At 30.9% G+C, this 18094-nt stretch overlaps 1 protein-coding gene and 1 pseudogene across 2 annotated transcripts; one reads left to right on the top strand and one right to left on the bottom strand.

Annotated features, from left to right (window-relative positions):
- The first annotated feature begins 3201 nt into the window (after positions 1 to 3201).
- Positions 3202 to 5186, top strand: LOC129287407 (transcription factor bHLH87). 2 transcript variants are annotated; one of them, XM_054923551.1, is made up of 3 exons: positions 3202 to 3217; positions 3460 to 3621; positions 3775 to 5186. In XM_054923551.1, exon 3 carries the CDS (start codon positions 3797 to 3799, stop codon positions 5048 to 5050), a length of 1254 nt encoding a protein of 417 aa, XP_054779526.1. In that variant the 5' UTR covers positions 3202 to 3217; positions 3460 to 3621; positions 3775 to 3796; the 3' UTR covers positions 5051 to 5186. The 2 variants fall into 2 exon arrangements, with proteins under 2 accessions (XP_054779526.1, XP_054779527.1); XM_054923552.1 differs by lacking the exon at positions 3202 to 3217 and having other exon boundaries at positions 3384 to 3621.
- A 3418-nt stretch (positions 5187 to 8604) lies between these two features.
- Positions 8605 to 14069, bottom strand: LOC129287909 (probable LRR receptor-like serine/threonine-protein kinase At1g05700; annotated as a pseudogene).
- Positions 14070 to 18094: the final 4025 nt, after the last annotated feature.

The following is an 18094-nucleotide window of genomic DNA, read 5'->3' as shown; positions in this document are numbered from 1 at the left end:
TTTCTTTTCAAATGATTTCCATCGTTAATTTAAAATTATTTTTTAAATACTTTTATATTATATTTATTAAAATAAAAATATAAAAAAGTATAATATTAAATAAGTACTATTTTTCTTTTGCTTATTAGAGAATAATTATTATGGTATTCATCACCTTTAATAAGATTTGAATAGTTTAAATTTTTAAGCTTTTATTTTTTTTACTTTTATTTTATATTTATTAAAATAAAAATATGTAAAAAAATATAAAAATATTTAATAAATCTATTTATAATCCATTTGATCAGTACATATTTAATTTAAATGACTCAATTTAATATTATTTTTTTAATAATTTTTACAAATTGAGTATTCAAATGTACTTTGAATAATATATATATAATTTAAAAGGTTCAATTTAAATATTAAAAATTTTATAATTTTAATTAATTGATCATTTAGGTACATTCTAGATAATTTATATTTAATATTATAATTTTTTATAATTTCTATTTTGATAGGTCATTATTTAAAAAAAAATGGAAGGTTTAAATCATGCCATAGGGGTTATGAGCCCGGTGCTCATTAGTTCCTTTATTTCAAGACTCCAAGACGGGCCACCGCCCAAACCATTTCTATGGAGCCTTTCCTCATTCACATTAACACATTTCCCCGTGCCCAAACCATTAATCCCTAATGTTTTTTTCCTTTGAAAGTTTTGAATTTTAGCTTTGAGATTTTCTATCATATTAAATACAAACATCAAAGGTAGTTTTGAGATATTCATAAAGTCACCATTGATAATAACAATCCTACATATAAAAAGTTTGGATTAGTTTGGACTAATATTTTTAAAACCAGCTTGGATATTGAACTAAAAAGGTCAGCAGTTTACAATTTATATAGTCTAATTGGGTTGGACCAATAATCTACTTGGTGATATAATAATTAAATTAAAAAATTATATATATAATAATCTAAATATAAGAAATAAATATAAAATAGCTACTTAATTTGAAAATAAAACTAAATATTTTAAGTTTATCATGGCTTAACAAGCCACATGATACAGCATAACATTAAATGATAAACAAATTAATCATTTTTTTAAAAACATTAAAAATAAATTTTAAAAAAGAAAAAGAGTATTTTTTTAATAGTCTGAATTTTCAAAATATAATCTAGTTTCCGGCTTGATCCTGATTCCTGATTCGACTGTCGATCCAAAACAACTCAATTTGGCCTAACTTCCCAAATGATTTTTTCGACTTGACTAATAAAAAAAATTTTACTCCTTCATTACTAGAATTATTTATTCCTTTTATTTTTTAAAAAAATGTTAAACGAAATTCATCTTCCTTTTGATTTCTTTTTTAAAATTTAAATGATGCATCAATGATCAAACCGATATTTTATGCCGTGAAGGATAAATTGCAATTATATATACTCGTATATATCTATATATATTTGTCAATAACATTGTGCTCTTTAAACTGTTAATTTTGTAGAACTTCACGACAAAATTAAAGAGACCAAATCCATCCATGTTGTCTAACTACCATATGAGGTCAAAATTTTGGACATGGACTTGAAAGCAAAATCATAGATACTTCTTGTTTTAAATAAATAAGTAAATAGGAATCGAGAAAAATTGACAATAAGGGAAGAGATGTGTTAAGCAAATCCCATGGGAACCCATTCATATTGAGCTGTAATCATGGGAAGCATGTGGCTTTAGCTAAAGATAAGCCTCATCTGAGCACATTTGAGAATGCACTCTGCAACCAAAATTGAATGTCTGACTTGTTTTTATTTTTTTTTAATTTCTTTTAACGGGTCAAACAAACTCCGATTCATATTTTTAAAAGTAAGATCAAAAGTTTGAAACTTACAATTAAAAAAAAAAAGTGTTTAACTAACTGTCATATTAGAAGAATTAAGGAGAAGCAACCATCTAAAAATGGGAGAGAAAATAAACAGATGATGATTGATCAACAGAAGAATATTACATCTTAACTCAAAACTTTAAAACTTAATTTTATAAATTATTTTCTTTTATTTTATATTAGTCATTAAATTTAACCTTATTTGATATGAGATTTTTCACATTAGTTACAACCCACCTACACCTAGACATTCTAATAGGAATGGCCACTTAATTATTAAGTCTCATGTTTGAGTATGTGTGAACACAGAAAATGTTCTTGAGAGAGTTACACCCAGCTAAGTCAAACAATGCTTAGATATGACCCATTCAGGTAATCATATAAAAAAAATTATTTTTAAATATTATAAAAAAAATACAAACTTGATAGTACTTGAACCTAAACTAGTTAGTAATAATAGATAGAGATGTCAAATAGTGATACTAGCAAATGTTGACATACTTTAGAGCAAGATCAAAGTGAAGGTGATCAACTTGGGGTTTACATAGATGTGCTTGGAAAGGAATCCTGCAAAATGTGAAGCAAATTATGTTAGGTTGAGAAAGTTTGAATCTTTTCTTCTGTACCGTGCTTCTGATTTCATCAGTAGATTCCTCTTAAAAATTCCACAAAAGTTTTAACTTTCAGTTTCAGTGTTCTGATTGAGTGGTGGAAAGATGGTTCCATTATGTTATATTTATATATGTGTGTGTGTCACAAGTTAACAAGAATGTAGCAGAAAGTGAAAACATCACAGGCTATGATTAAAACTATGATTAAAAACAGAAATCTTTTGGAAGGACAGGTCATATTACTATTTAGAAGATGCTTTCACTTTCCCTGCAATTTTCACTGCCACTTTGTAGTGCGCATGAGAACTTGGAATATACAGAGCCAACCAAAAGGAGGTCAGAGCCTTTACCTCCTTAAAAAGAATACAAATAATTAAAAATAACATAGAGAGAGAGAGAGAGTTAGAGATATAAACTCATAAAATAATCAATTAATTAATCAGTTTGAGATTCAAAAATTCCTCAATCTCATTCATTCATTCATTCATATGCTCCCCATCTGCAAAATATAGTCTCACATAACCTACCCATCTGACCCAAAAAGCCTTATCTTTTTTCAAAACTACAATATTTTATTAGTGCTTCTTTATTATTATAGTGTCCTGACGCATCTTGTCCAAGTACCAATATTTTTCTTATTATATAGAAAGCTTACACCATTTGTTCTTCCTATTTATTTAAGCTTCTCTTCAACAAACTAACATCATTTCTTCTACTGGTCTTCCATGGCAACTCATGAAGGTACATCCTTTCTTCTTTCCTTTTTATACTCTTTCTTCTGCTTCTTTGGTGTATCTTGTCAATGTTAAACTCCTCCCTCCCATCCTCTCTACACACACACACAGATAAATAGATATAGACCCTCCCCCCCCCCCAAAAAAAAAAAAAAAAAAAACAACAACCAGACGCTCCATAGCCCAGTACTCAAAGTTCAATTATCAAATCTGACATAAGCTTTGGTTGTTTTTCTTTTTTCATTACAGATTTCAACAAATTCTGAACCAAAAAAAACTCATATGTATCAAAGAGTTGGGTATCAATATCTTCTGCTCTGTTTCTTGCATTGAAGACTCAAACCGAGTTTCCTGAATTGGCTCGCTCTTGGATTCATATTCTGGTGTTGACAGCAGCTGGATCTGGAACTGGTAAGTCCGTCAACGCTTAATCATTATAATTTCCCTTATGTAGTTGACGCCTAAATGGGGCCTGTTTCTATATATAATATATAGACACTCATGCACAGACACATAATGAACTTTCCACTAGCTAGATCTCTGAAGTCTCGAAATTTATATCAGAAGTTATATAGAGCACTGATCAATGGATGGTCTGAGTTGGGATGCCTTACACGCTGCGGAGAACTTACCTATATTGTGGAGCAATTTAGAGCAGCAAGAGCTTGAAGCAAACTTGAATCCAAGCTTTCCTAATAATTCAATGCAACAGATGCAGAAGCAGGCTCAAACAGGTCATCATCATCACCTGTATCCAAGTTCTGAAAGAGAAGTGATCAAAGAGATGGCTCAATTATCAGAAGCAGAAGCAGAATTAGCAGCTAGAACCAGTTCAAAGACAAGTCTATCACAGCTAGTAGGTGGGTCCAGCTGGGTTGGTGGATCTTACAGAATGAATAACCCATTTGGTAATTTTGATCCTCCAGAATTCAACATGGCCCACCAACATCCACAACTTGTCAATAATGGCTCACAAAATGGTACCTTCTCTGCTGAGTCACTGGATTGCTTGTTCTCAGCTACAAATAGCAACACAGACGCATCTGTAGAAGATGATGGAGTCTCCATGATCTTATCTGAATGCAGAAGATCAAACTTATGGAGCTTTAGTCATAACAATGGAGGAAGTGAATCTGAGAGCACTACCAACGCTGATCATGAAACATTATCTCAAGGTTCCTCAGATCTTTATGCAAATCAAGGAATAAAAATTGCAGAATCCACCAAGGCCAAGTGTTCAAAAAGGAGCATTGATGATGCTTTAGATCAATATCCCTACTTCAGCATTGAAGAAGGTGGTTCAAGTTCATTCAGGCTCGTTAAGGAGAACAACAACAATAATCCACCAAAACCCAAACGACCCAGATGGGATTCCAAGCCTCCATCTTCTTCAAACATCAATTTCAAGCAGCCCCATTCATCATCATCTTCCATGGAAGAACCAGACCCAGATGCCATAGCACAAATGAAAGAGATGATATATAGGGCTGCAGCATACAGGCCTGTGAATTTAGGAATGGAGGTGGTGGAGAAGCCAAAGAGGAAGAATGTGAGGATATCAACAGATCCTCAAACTGTGGCTGCAAGGCTGAGAAGGGAGAGAATAAGTGAAAGAATCAGGGTTTTGCAGAAATTGGTTCCTGGTGGAAGCAAGATGGACACTGCTTCAATGCTTGATGAAGCTGCAAATTACCTCAAGTTTCTAAGATCACAAGTGAAGGCATTAGAGAGTCTAGGAAACAAAGTCGAGGCTATGAATTGTCCTCCTACTAATATTGCCTTCTCTTTTAACCCTTCTTTTCCCATGCAGTTTAACCCTAGCTACCACATCCAACGTTGAACTTCGAAGTCATGATTGATTATCTGCTTTTAATGTTGTAGCTAGTAACAATAGCAGATGATCACTTTCATTTTCTATGCCAAAATCTGCAAGAAAATTCCAATGAATGATATGTGATGTTAGTTTCCCTTGCCACAACTTCAGTGACTTGCGTAGAATTTCACTATTACCATAACTAATATCGTGCGCGAACTGTATTTTGTCTTCTTATTATAAGCTAAATGGACATGATTAGACTGTAAGTGAGGATGAAAGAAGGGAAGGAAGAGATTCAAAAATATATCAACTTTTGGAATACAAAAAGGCCAAGCAATTATAACACCTATGATTAAGATAAAGGGAACTCTAGAAAGTGATAGTAACTTTCAATTATAGTAATAGTTTAATGCAACAGATATAAGCACTTAATATTGTTGAACCTCATCTTTGTTTAATGAATTTAGCTTGCTTTTTTATGTTAGCTAACCAATGCAAGACAGACATTCTCTTAAGACAACGTGAGACTGATCAGTCTGTGGTCCTGTCTCCTTGATTCAACCCAAAGCGTGCTCTTGAGAACCACCCCCAAAAACCCATTGCTTAGCACGTGTATTTTCCGATTATTCTTCCTTTTTGGCCTGTGTGTTTGTCATAACCACTAGGTCCAATATTTAAAAAAAACAAAACCACTCTCTCTCTCTCTCTCTCTCTCTGTCTCTCTCTCTCTCTCTTTCTGTCTTTTTTAAACATTACAAAGTCATCAAAACTGTAAAATGGACCTAATGATATTGTTAATGATGATGACTATGATGATAACGACGGCTACAACGATAAGGTATTTTGTGCTATTGTCACAGAACTTGTATTATTTTAATCAGACTCGAATATTTATCTTCACTGCATAGTCACTCTACGGGACATGCCTATGTGTTACTGTTTCTGCATGCGGTTTTGATTTCCATCTCAGACAATAAAAACTATGCATATTTAATATTCTTCCTTTTTCCTCTCTGCCATCCTTAAGAATTCTTTAATTCTACCTTTTTTTTGGTGAACTTTAGAGGCCAATAATTGTCCAATCAATAGGTCCTTTTGGTATCATGATCTAGTTGCTTACAATGTAATAATGGGTTTATCATCAAGTTATATAGAACCTTGTTATCAATAATTTGTCAAGTCCTACAGTTCAATTATCATGGTGGTATGACTAAATTTTGTGACGTAGCATAACTTAATCAACACTTGATTGTCTTGCTTATACAATTATTTGATATATATATATATATATGTATACATATACAGTACTCATTCTATCCCAATTTGTAAGATAATATATTTTCACACAAAGTTATACGTACCAATAAAATTTATCAAATATACTTTAATTACAATATTATTTTTTCAAAACAAAAATATAAATTTTAAAAATACTTTTTATTTAATAATCTTAAAGAACCAACAACAGTTGATTTAGTTGGTAAAAATTCAACTCATCATAATCTATAAAATCGTTGGATTAGATCCTATCGTTGATGTGAAAATTTTATTGATGAGTGAATTGTAAGTATTTTTATAAGTGTAGTTTGAGGTTGGAAGCATCCCTAGCCCTGATGAACTTTCGATATCCAACTTATTTAAACTAAACCTTAAAGAGAAAGATAGATAATATAATAAAGAAGAAAGGGTATTATTAAAAAAGTATATTTAATAAAATTTTATTTTTATCAAATTGTCTTATATATATATTTTGGGATATCCAAAATTATCTTTTAAACTGGGATTAAGGGAGTACTATATTGAATCAAATTTAAGTATGGTTACATCCCAATTAAATGTGGCTCTCACAACATGATTTTTTTTTTCCTCTTAACAATGTTTGAATTCTTGACCTTGATTGAGAGGAATTAATTCCCTTTTACTTGGCCACTATTATTGGTATATAATATATATATATATATATGTGTGATTACTTTATGAATAAATATTGAACTATTATTATTTTTTAAATTTATAAACTTGTCTAGTTTGTAAAGAACTTGTTGGTTGAAGTGAAGGAGTTATGGTTGAAAAGGGGTGTGTGGATGTTATTTATTTATTTATTAAATATTTTGTTTGATAGAACTGTGGGGGCGTTGAAAGGGTCAAAATTAAGCAAGCTATATTTGGTGGGGGGTAGTTGAGGGGTTTCTAAAAATAGAAATTTTGTTGAAAGGCAAAGCTATCTAACAAATATTTCTGTTTTTGTGCAGCAAGAAAAATGGATATATCTATCTATTTTTATTCACACAACTAATTTGCGTATTCTAAATATCTTTTGCTGAGCTCATTTGCTTTATTTTTCTTGTATGGTTTCGCAACTTGCCACATATTGACTTTAATTCATCAAATTCTTCACATACTTGTGTCATAGGAGTTTGTTCTCCAGGTTGGCTTCATATATTAGATAAGCTACTTAATTCATTATCTAGTAGCATATGACATATGTATATTGTAAACTTTTTTTTTTTTTGGTTTTTCAATTCTTGAGAAAATTTGATTGAAATTTTAGGCTTCGACTTCATTTATCAATCCTTTTTAATTTTTTGGTGGTTTTCAATAAGGAATTCTCTCAGCTGATTTTTCTTGCACTTTGTTGACATATACACACAAGTAAATGGTACTCCTCCCCTTTCAAAATTTAAAGACATTTTTAAAGAGTTGAATGTTCAAAAATATAAAGCATTTTTAATTTTTTAAAGTGTAATTATGTCTTTTTTTTTAAGTGCTCCGATTGATAATAACTTTATATTTATTATAAGGTATTAATAAGGGCAAATATAAAAAAATAGAGTTAGTTAAAAATTAGGCAATTACTTTATTGAAATGTAAAATTCGATTAAAAATGCTTTACATTTTTTAAAAAAGAGGGCATTATTTTATCCAAAAAATTAATCTTTTGTCTCTGACTTCACTTAGATTTAGAAAATGGTTCTTGAAATAATATTCTTAAAATATAACACTCTGTAAGTTTCTGTCATTAATCCGTTGGTTCCTCTGTTACACTTAACACCTGAAGGCCAACCATGTGCTGATTTCGATGCCACGTCAGATAAGTTGATGCTTACAAAGCGAGAAGTTGCTGACATGGTGGATCATATGAGGCAAGTAAGTAACTTCATTTTGTTTGAATATGGAAGTTAGGCTTGGGCCTGCTGGTGGGCTTTTCTTCTATAGGCAAAATCCGGCAACCAAATACTTCTTTTTTTTTTTTATTTATTTATCGAGCAAAAGTGCATTTTTAATTTTTAAACTTTATCCAAAATTTCATTTTGAATTCTTAATTTTTATAAGTCATATTTTTAATTATATAACTCTGCTATCATTGGTTTTATTAATAAAAAAATTGTTGGCATTAAAATTTTAAATATTGACAAAATATTCTTAAATATTAATATATTGAATTTAATTTTTTAAAAGAATAATGATTGGTGTAAAAAAAATCATTTGAGATTAATGGCATTAGAGTTAAAGAATTTAAAAGATATTTTGTAAAATTTAAAAATAAAATTGAAACCTTATACCAAGGGAAAGCAAATAAAATATGCACGTGCTATGCTCTGCATATACATAATACACACACGTGCGTATTTACAAACAACGCATATCATTCTAGAGAGACAATTTTATGTCTGTTCATAATTAGGAATGAAATTCCTCTCCATAAAAAACTCTCTCTTAACGTGCCATGCTAAAAAGAAGAAAGAACACGATATATTTAGCACTTTGCTAAAATTGTAACTATCTAGCTAGAGAGCTCTGTCCACTAATTCCACCAAATGAGAAATCAATTTGCCTGCGAATTAAACGAGCCATCTCCATAGCCAAGCATTGTCTCAATTCCATCACTACGTGACTCATTGTTGGCCTGTTCAGGGAAGAAGGTGCTGCACATGCCATTGCAATATCCAATGCTTTTGTTGCAGAATCAATATCAAAGTTTCCTTGTAATCTTGAATCCACAATATCATCAATCTTGCCTTCAGAAAGAAAGATATTAACCCGTTGGGTTATGTGAGTTTTCTCTTTAGCCTTGGCTATGGCAGGTTGTCCTGTAATTATCTCAAGCAGAACAATTCCAAAGCTGTAAACATCACTTTTTCATTCAACTTGTTTGACATATTGTACCTGCATGACATAAAACACCTGCAACTCAAACTATGTTCTTTTTTTTTTTTTTGGGTGCACTCATCAACATTTGAGAACTAAACATAATTCAGCTTTGTAGTTTAGAGCTGGTAAAAACTTACTCAGGGTCAAGATAACCTGGGGTGCCAGCTATCATAGTAAATATATGCGTATCACTGTCATCAGGGAAAATTTTTGACAGTCCAAAATCAGCTATTTTGCCCCGAAAATATTCATTCAGTAAGATGTTTTGGGATTTGACATCTCTGTGAACAATTGGTGGCTTACAACCACTATGCAGATACTCCAAGCCTACAGTTAAATGTGAACCAATTACTTTTGCTGCATAAATGGAAGGATCAAGAAAGGAAATAAAGGCAAAAAATGAGTTCTTTCTTTCCTAACCTTCTGCAGCATCAACTGCAATTTGTAGCCGTTGTTTCCAGTCCAAGATGTTTACATTTCTCTCTGCATTAATGTAAGATTCACAAAAATTCTCAGTTGTATACAACTACAATAGATTTTTGAATCAACTTTCAGACTTCATCTTGAGATATCTTTTTAGTTATATATGGGCTCTTGGAATGCATAATACTAACTTTCTTGTAAGAAGTAAAATTTTGATGGACTTGAGGGATCATATAGCGAATACCTGATAAATGCTTAGCCAGGTCACCATTAGCCATGTACTCATAGATGAGAGAAACGTTGGTGCCATCATCACAATATCCTATTAGAGCAGTCAAGTGTTTATGGTGAACTTTAGCAAGAAGTTTTGCCTGTGAATCAGAAAGTTGTAATTTCTTCAATTTGAATCAATCTAAAGGCATCGTAAAATCTGCATAAATGCCTGCAGAATTAGTTGATAAGAAGTTTTTATAGAAATGATATATTTATGATGAAGACTTGGAGAAAATAATAAGATTGTACCTCTGCCTGAAATTGCAGATATCCTTGAGCTGAAGGAGAAAGCATTTTGACAGCAACCTCTGTGTTATTTATGAAGCCATGGTAGACTGTTCCAAATGCTCCTTTTCCCACAACCTTTTCAAAGTTGTTGGTAATGCTAGAAACTTCAGCATATGTGAATTTTTGTTTCTTCAGCCCTAACTCCTTATTTATTTCTGAATAAGTACTCAGCTTCACTGGATAAATATAAACTGTTAGAGAAGAGAGAGCATGCAGTCAAAAAAAATTCCCCCGTTAGTTTTTTAACTAAACACTGTCAGTCTTTCTTTGGTAAATAGAATGGCTGTGCTTATTAAAAGAAATTTGTCTTTTTTTTTTTTTTTTGCTGGTTAAAAGCTTCTCTATCCAAGGAATAAATTTCCCTCCTTGCTTATTACAAGGAATTTTTACCATGCAATACTTTAGACATGTACCTGTTTTTCTTCTGAAAATGCGGAAAGTAATTGTGGCTGCCAGCAGTACGAAAGCTCCAGCTAGTGATGACACTAATGGAATGACTAACTTTGCCTTACTGCTCTTACATGAATCTTCTGAAGAGCAAATATTGGGATTTCCACCAAAACTTGCATTTAAAATGAAAGGTGAACAAGTTATATCACACTATTTACCAAAAAAAAAAAAAAAAACCCAGTGATGAATAGAGCATTAGCTTAACCAGAGCTCTTTCTTTCTTTCTTTGTGTTTTTTTTTTTTTTTTTGGCAAGAGCTTAACCAGCATTTTTAAATTGAAGAGAAATTACAATGCTAGATTGTATAAAGCTCCTCTTGACTTTGAGATATGATATATTACTCCTTGAACTGCAACACTGAATAATGAATTTCCCTTAACCCTTTATTTGGTTCAATAGTGAAGATGGGGAGAGCAGGGATTTTAATGATATTTTTTTTATTTATTTGGTTTAGGAGAAGAGGGGAGTTACTTTAGAAATCTCCCCTCCCCTCAAAAGCCCCCTAACCAAACAAGGGGTAAAATTTGAAATGTTTGTAGATTATTCTCCTTGATTGATTAATTAATTACTCTAATAGAAGCATGCACATCAAAAGAAAGCATCTACACATGCACATGACCTAAAATTCAGAAGGAATAATTACGCATAAAGCAAAGTTGAAGATGGTTATTTATGCAAAAAAAAATATGGATTACCTACACAAATTTAAGAGTTTAGGGAGATCGTGTGTAAATTTTACAAGTTTATGAGATTATATGCTCAAGATCCTATGTTAGGGGGTTTTATATCCAATTTAGGCAAGAGAATTAAAAATAAAGCCATTTAACTTTACTTCATTTACTAACACTCACATAAATAATAAAAATACAAAATTATCATCCCTTGGGAGTTGGGAATTTTGGAATTTGGGGTTGCATTTTACATTCTTGCTCAAGAGAAAGGGCATAGAGTGGCATTCCCGTTGACAGAAAGATGTTTTAAATGCTCAAGGGTGAAAGTTTAAGAAACCAATTTTTCGTTTAAGAAAAATGAAAGGGATATTTGCAAAATGACCATTAACCGGAGTTGATGCAATGAAATGCAATTCATTCTAAATAGATACATCAAAAAGAGAATACCTGAGTTTCAATGATCCATTCTTTGACCTCTCAGTAAGTTTTGTTGGAATTGTTCCTGATAGCTGATTGCCTTCTAGGTCTCTTCAATGGACAAACAATATGAATTTTAGTTTTTCCTTTAGAACATGCATGTATTCTTGAAGAATTTAATATTTAGAACATGCATGTATTCATGAAGAATTTAACAAGTCTGATGAAAATTGAAACAGTGCACTTACAGAACCCTTAAGAACTGCAGTTGAGACAGGAAACTAGGTACATCTCCAACTAAATAGTTGTTTGACAAATCCCTAAAATGATAATAAATCATCTTCACAGATCCTCAACTATAAGTTACTGTTTTCATTTAAGTGATTGAGAGCTTACAAATACTCAATTAACTTCAAATTGGAAATGTCTGGAGCTATGTTTCCTGTTAATCCACCAAAGGATAAGTTCCTGAAAGAACAATGGTATGAAAGTTTATCACTATTCTTGAAGATGATGAATTCATACCATAAAATCTTCATTTTCCTTTTTATGACTATTTTATGTCGCACTTACAAGGATGTGATCCTTCGTGGGCCAGATCCATCATAGCTGCAGTGAAGACCGTCCCACAAGTATGCCTGTGGAGTACAAGGGTCTCCTTGCCAGTTTCTCTTGATCCCATAAAATGACTTGATGTTCATGATTGCATCAACTTGTATAATACAAGCAAGTCAGTCAAGTTAAATTAATAACAATGGCTAATTTTGACAATATTAACAGAACTTGCAGCCAATGAACATACCATCTGTTTGCTGTGTTTGTGTTTGTGAGAGATTCTTTTCCATATATATCTCTATGGCATTGCAAAGAGGAGGAAGAGTTGATCTACCCGTTCCATTGAACCAAATATTGAGCCAAGGTTCAAGTTTTACAGCCGAGAATATATGGTTATAAGGTAGAAAGGACTGATATCAGCTTGAGAAGGTCTCCATTCACGAAAATGTCAAATTGCCTGGTTTGGTTTTCTTGGAGTTTCTGAATTTCAGCAAAGTACATGTATGCATATAATGTGGATGCATTGTAACCAGGCAGAAAGTTAAATTCCATGTTGTTGCCGGCATTAGCTGGAGTTGCTGCTGATCTCATGACAATGGATGGTGGGTAAGTCATTAAACCAGATGATGTTGATCCTTGGTCTACAGGGAGTGAGGTATTTATCTGTTTCCAGTCTTTTGTGTTATAAGGTGTCCATATTCGATCATAGAAGTCATCTGGGTATCTTTAGAAAAAAAACAAAAAAGGGGTAAAACATCAACGAACACTAAATTGAAAGACTCTTTTCATGATAGGTTTATTTCCAAGTCAATTACAGATATTTTCTTGCAATTTAGTTCCTTTTCAATAAGATAAGAAGACTTAATCATAAAAACACTGATTTCATGGAATTATTCTTGTTTTCTCTGTTAATCGGAGATTCATGGCCTAATGGCTGACCTGACTAATTCAACATCCAGCGACCCAAAATCATGCCGAGCCAAGAGGTCCAGAGAGCTACGATAGAATTCACTGTCAAGAACCCTGAGCTCCAACACTGATATGAAAGGTATACCAGTGTTGGTGTTAAAAAGGCAAACATGAACATATTCTGATAAGGCAGTATAAATGATTTCTTTGGTTACTATCTCAGATGCATTCTGAAACACCAGAGTGTCCCACCAATCGGCTCCAAGATAGATATCAAACTTGGGAAGAGAGTTTTCACCATCATAGTTTCCATACATGAACATGGCTCTCACTAAAAATTTTCTGCTACTTCCTTGAGGAGCAGTAAGAGTATAGCAGTTCCTTTCTCCTTCTGGGAAGCTTCGAACATTCCGGAACTGCCTTTTGAGAGTCTGTATCTGATGTTTGGGTGATATGCTATGACTTATTCCAGTGGATATGATGTTGGCATCTGAAGAGTAATAGATGGAAGTAGTTTCATCTGTGTAGCTTGGTTCATCCACGAGCCCACAATCAATACTGACGAATCCTGCAAAAAGTTTATGCATAAGTGGCAAGAAACATGAAACATGAAGATGTAGTTGCAGTCAGATGAACTCGATGAGACTAGCTATTAGCTAACCTGATTGATCCTGGGAATGAACAATAATTGCAAGAGTCAAAGCAAGTTGAAGTAATGCAAATAGAACATGTCCTGCCATTTGCAATTGTGTTTTGAGTTGAAAGGTTTTTCAGACTAGAAAATATCCTTGTGCTTTTGGTCAAAATATGCCATATTGTACCAAAAGAAACACAGAAGAACCAGTACCTTCTTTAGACCAGTTCTAAAGTCGAATTGTTCAAAATGGATATATGAACTTGCTTTTTGTTTAGTTCATCTTTGGATGGAGATCAGGATTGTATCTGTAGATGGAATCATGGGTTTTATATTAAAATATTTAGTTGAACCATCAGATGTTATTTCACCAGTAGTTGAACTTGAATTTACATGGTTAACCAGAAGGCCAAAATTAAACAATCTTAGCCCGCATTTGACTTGGGGAAATAATTTAAATTCCGTTAATTAAGCTAGTTATAACACGTCAGGCAAGGAGGGAAACAGAGTGCGTCCCAAACTGATTTCAGTTAGTTGCTCTCTTCGTGGGGTTATTATAAGGCAGTTTTAAGTTGGATTTTTTTGGTTCTCGACATAAAACATTTGATATACTATTAATTATATTTTTTAATATTACTCCTATTTAAATTCATTAAATATGATTGAGAATGCAATGTAAATATCAAAATTTTTTATTTAAATAAAGTTAAAAATTGAAAATTTATTTTATTTCAGATAAATTTAATAAATTAACCACTTTTTTTATTTTTAAATTTTGATGTAGTTAAAAGTTTTATATAATAGAAACTGGAGGAATATATCAACAAAATCTTTTCCATGCTGTAATTTTTTTTTCTCACTCCAAGAACACTCCTCTACAAACGGTTGGTTACATGGCGGTGGCCCTATTATCAAGACAATAAAACTACTAAAGCCGACTATGAACTTCCATGTTTATTTCTTCTAGATCTAGTTGTTAATATAAGACAAATTTTAAATTTTTTTATCCTTAACATAAGACAAAGTTAAAACAAATATTTATTATAGTTTGAATTTTAAAGCAATAATTTATTATAGTTATTAATTACAAAGAAAAATAAAATTAAAAGTTATATTCTATATTTTTTAAAAATATAAGGCTTTTTTTTTGGATTGAATGTTCAAAAATATAACCACTTAACCATTATCGATAATTGAGACACTCTATTTTTTTTTTATGAAGGAAGCTAAAAAACAAAACAAAAACAACAAAGGAAAAACAAAAGAACACTAGAGAGAGGGCTTAAGGTGGTTTCAGATAATTCAAGAAATTGAGCACATATGGTGCCAATGATAGAAACTAAGTGCCACTCACAAAGAATGCTTCGCAAGAGATGAGACACTCTATTTAATAAAAGTAAATATAAAAAAATAGTATTAATTTAAAAATAATTAATTATTTATTAGGTAGTATAATTCAATTAAAAATACCTTCTATTTTTTTAAAAGAGTATTTTTAAAGAATTTTAAGGATATAACTATAATTTTTTAATAAGTTTGGTGATATAAAAAAGAAAAAACATAACTTTAGATTTCTATATTTTGCCCAAATTTTGTTATAGGTCATTATACTTTTTTTCAATATTCTAAACCTCTATACTTTTGTTTTTTGATATTTTAGGTCCCTTTATGAGCAGTGTTTGTAGAGATATAGAACATTAAAAAACAAAAGTATAAAAATATAGAATATTAAAAAAAAATACAGAAACTTATAGTAAAATTTGGGTAAAATATATAGACCCAATGTTATGTCTTTTCTGTAAAAACTGATAAATCTTATTTATAATAGGTCCCTCTAATTTCAACGGGGCTCAAAATTCTTGGACACGGTCCTGGATATAATGCTAATGAGTTGACTTTGTTTTGATGACAAAAGGAGAGACAAGGGCCCATCTACACTTTTTAAATATAAGCATGCTAACTAGAGTTTAGGGGGAAAAATTATCTACTATTAATGCGTGTATTAAAATAAAGGGAGTATGACAGTTAAGTTCTATGAGAATTAATTAATTTAAGTTAAATCTCAACTAAATTTAAAGTATTGACAAAGTTCCTTAATCCTTTAGTAATAATAAATATAACATCTTCATAAATTTATAAGTTCAACTTTTAATTTTATAACTTTATTATAATACATTTGTAACTTATTTTTTAAATTTTAATAGAGCTAAAAATAAACAATAGGCAATAGAGAAATGGATGAACTATTTATTTGATTGATAAATAGGCAATGGGCAAAGAATAAATAATAGACTTAATATTTTAATATTAAACATAAGCATTTGTGTTTTCTGTTAAAATATGAAAAATAAATTGTAAATTCATTCATAACAAAATTATAAAATTGAAAACCCAACTTACAAATGCTCAAAGTTGTTAGACTTAATATTTTTGATATTAAAGATGAATATTCATATATCCTGTTAAAATTAGGAAAACAAGTAACAAATACATCACACAAAATTGAAAATAGAAAGCCGAAATTATAAATTTCTAAAACTATTAAATTTTATACTTCTCAATATTAAATATAAATATTTATATTTTTGTTAAAATTTAAAAAATAAGTTGTAAATATATCATAATAAAAATGTAAAATGAGAAGCTAAACTTATAAATTTTTGCAAATTCTTATTAAACCTATTACTACTGAAAGATAAAAGGGCTTTGTTGACATTTTAAAATTGGTTGAGATTTAACTTCAATTAATTAATTTTTTTAAAATTTAACTGCCATTCTTTCTAAAATAAGTTGTCATTTCTATAATTCTTAACCTTGCCCGGAAAGAGACGTTCTTAAGGGGGAAAAAGATGAGAGCGAACTCTTGTTTCGATAAGAATTAAGAAGAGAAAATTAAGAGAGAAGTCAGAAAATTGGAGAAAAGATAATAGAAAAAATCACAAATCAAGACCATATAAGGAGGGTAATAATAATTTAGGCCCTCTGATTACAGAAATATCAATTTTTTTAACCAATTATTATAGTAATTTCAATTAAAGATCATAGTTTTCAATTGTAATTAAAAAAGTTTTCACTGTCCAAATTGCCCTTGATGAAAAACTCACCGGCGGACAGTGGCCAAAAAACTTGCCCTGCAACAACTCTCTCTCTCTCTCGGGATAAAAAACTTTTTAGCAAAAATAATTTGGTCATGATGACTGAAAATGCTTAAAGTGAATGTGAAAATTCTTAACTTCACTATTTAAAAGCCTTAAATTCATTTGAAAATTGACCTATTTCAAACTTGGAGTAAGTTATCTGGTAAAAAAATGCCTAAAGTACATTTCCTTAATATCACTACTAAAAAGCTCTAACGTCACTTGTAAATTGATTTATTTACAAATGAACAAAACCTTTTAGTGAATAATATACTGAAAGGTTTAATTGTTTAGAGAGTATAATAATATTATGCAATTTGTATAGTAACCCTACCTAATGAGATAAATTTTATTGTTATCATAAATTGACTTATTTCAAGCGCAGATTAAATTGTTGGTGACTAAAAATGGGATTACTTATCTATTTTAAGTGAGGTTAAAGCTTTGCAGCAGTTTGGAAGTTAAAGAATTCTACCCCCATCTTAAACATTTTCAGCCTTAAAAAAAGGAATTTTTATAGAAAAAAAACATTTTTTGATTCTCTTCCAAAGCTGAAAGCCCTCGAACTGCAGTTAGAGAGAAAAAAAGAAAAAGAGTACAGTAATTGAAGCTTAAGGAAACTTTTTTGTCCCTCCAACATCTTCAGCTTAAGAAAGATAGTAGAAGAAATGATTATTGGGTTCTCAAGATATTCTCTTATCAATGTATCAACTGCTATGCTTGTCAATGTATTTATCCTCAAGGCACAATTCTTTTATACATTTCATCAATTTCTCATATTAATAACAAAACAATAATATATATCATTTGTGAAAAAAATGTAATCATCATGCTAAAACTAAAATATATAATTTTTCCCATAATTTAAACTTGTTCTATTTCTCCCTTTTGAAATCTTCAGCCTAATTTGTCAAATGGAAATTAAGACTTGGTTTGAATGGAGAGAAAAGTAGGAAGAAAATAGAAAAGAGAGAAAACTCTAGAGAGAAATTTTCAAAAATAATATATTTCATTATTATGTTTAGGAGTTTTCTCTCCTAGGTTTTTTTCCCTCTCTATTTTTCCATCCATCCAAACAAAGAGTAAAGAACTGAGGTAACATGCAAATGATCAAAATTAAATTACTCACTTGCATAGTTTCATATAATTTTTGGTCATGA

Source organism: Prosopis cineraria, unplaced genomic scaffold (assembly GCF_029017545.1).
Source record: "Prosopis cineraria cultivar Desert tree isolate PC_DT_omini unplaced genomic scaffold, ASM2901754v1 PC12, whole genome shotgun sequence".
Lineage (NCBI taxonomy): Eukaryota > Viridiplantae > Streptophyta > Magnoliopsida > Fabales > Fabaceae > Prosopis > Prosopis cineraria.
The sequence above is the reverse complement of the archived record's forward strand: the minus strand, read 5'-3'. Positions and strand labels throughout refer to the sequence as shown.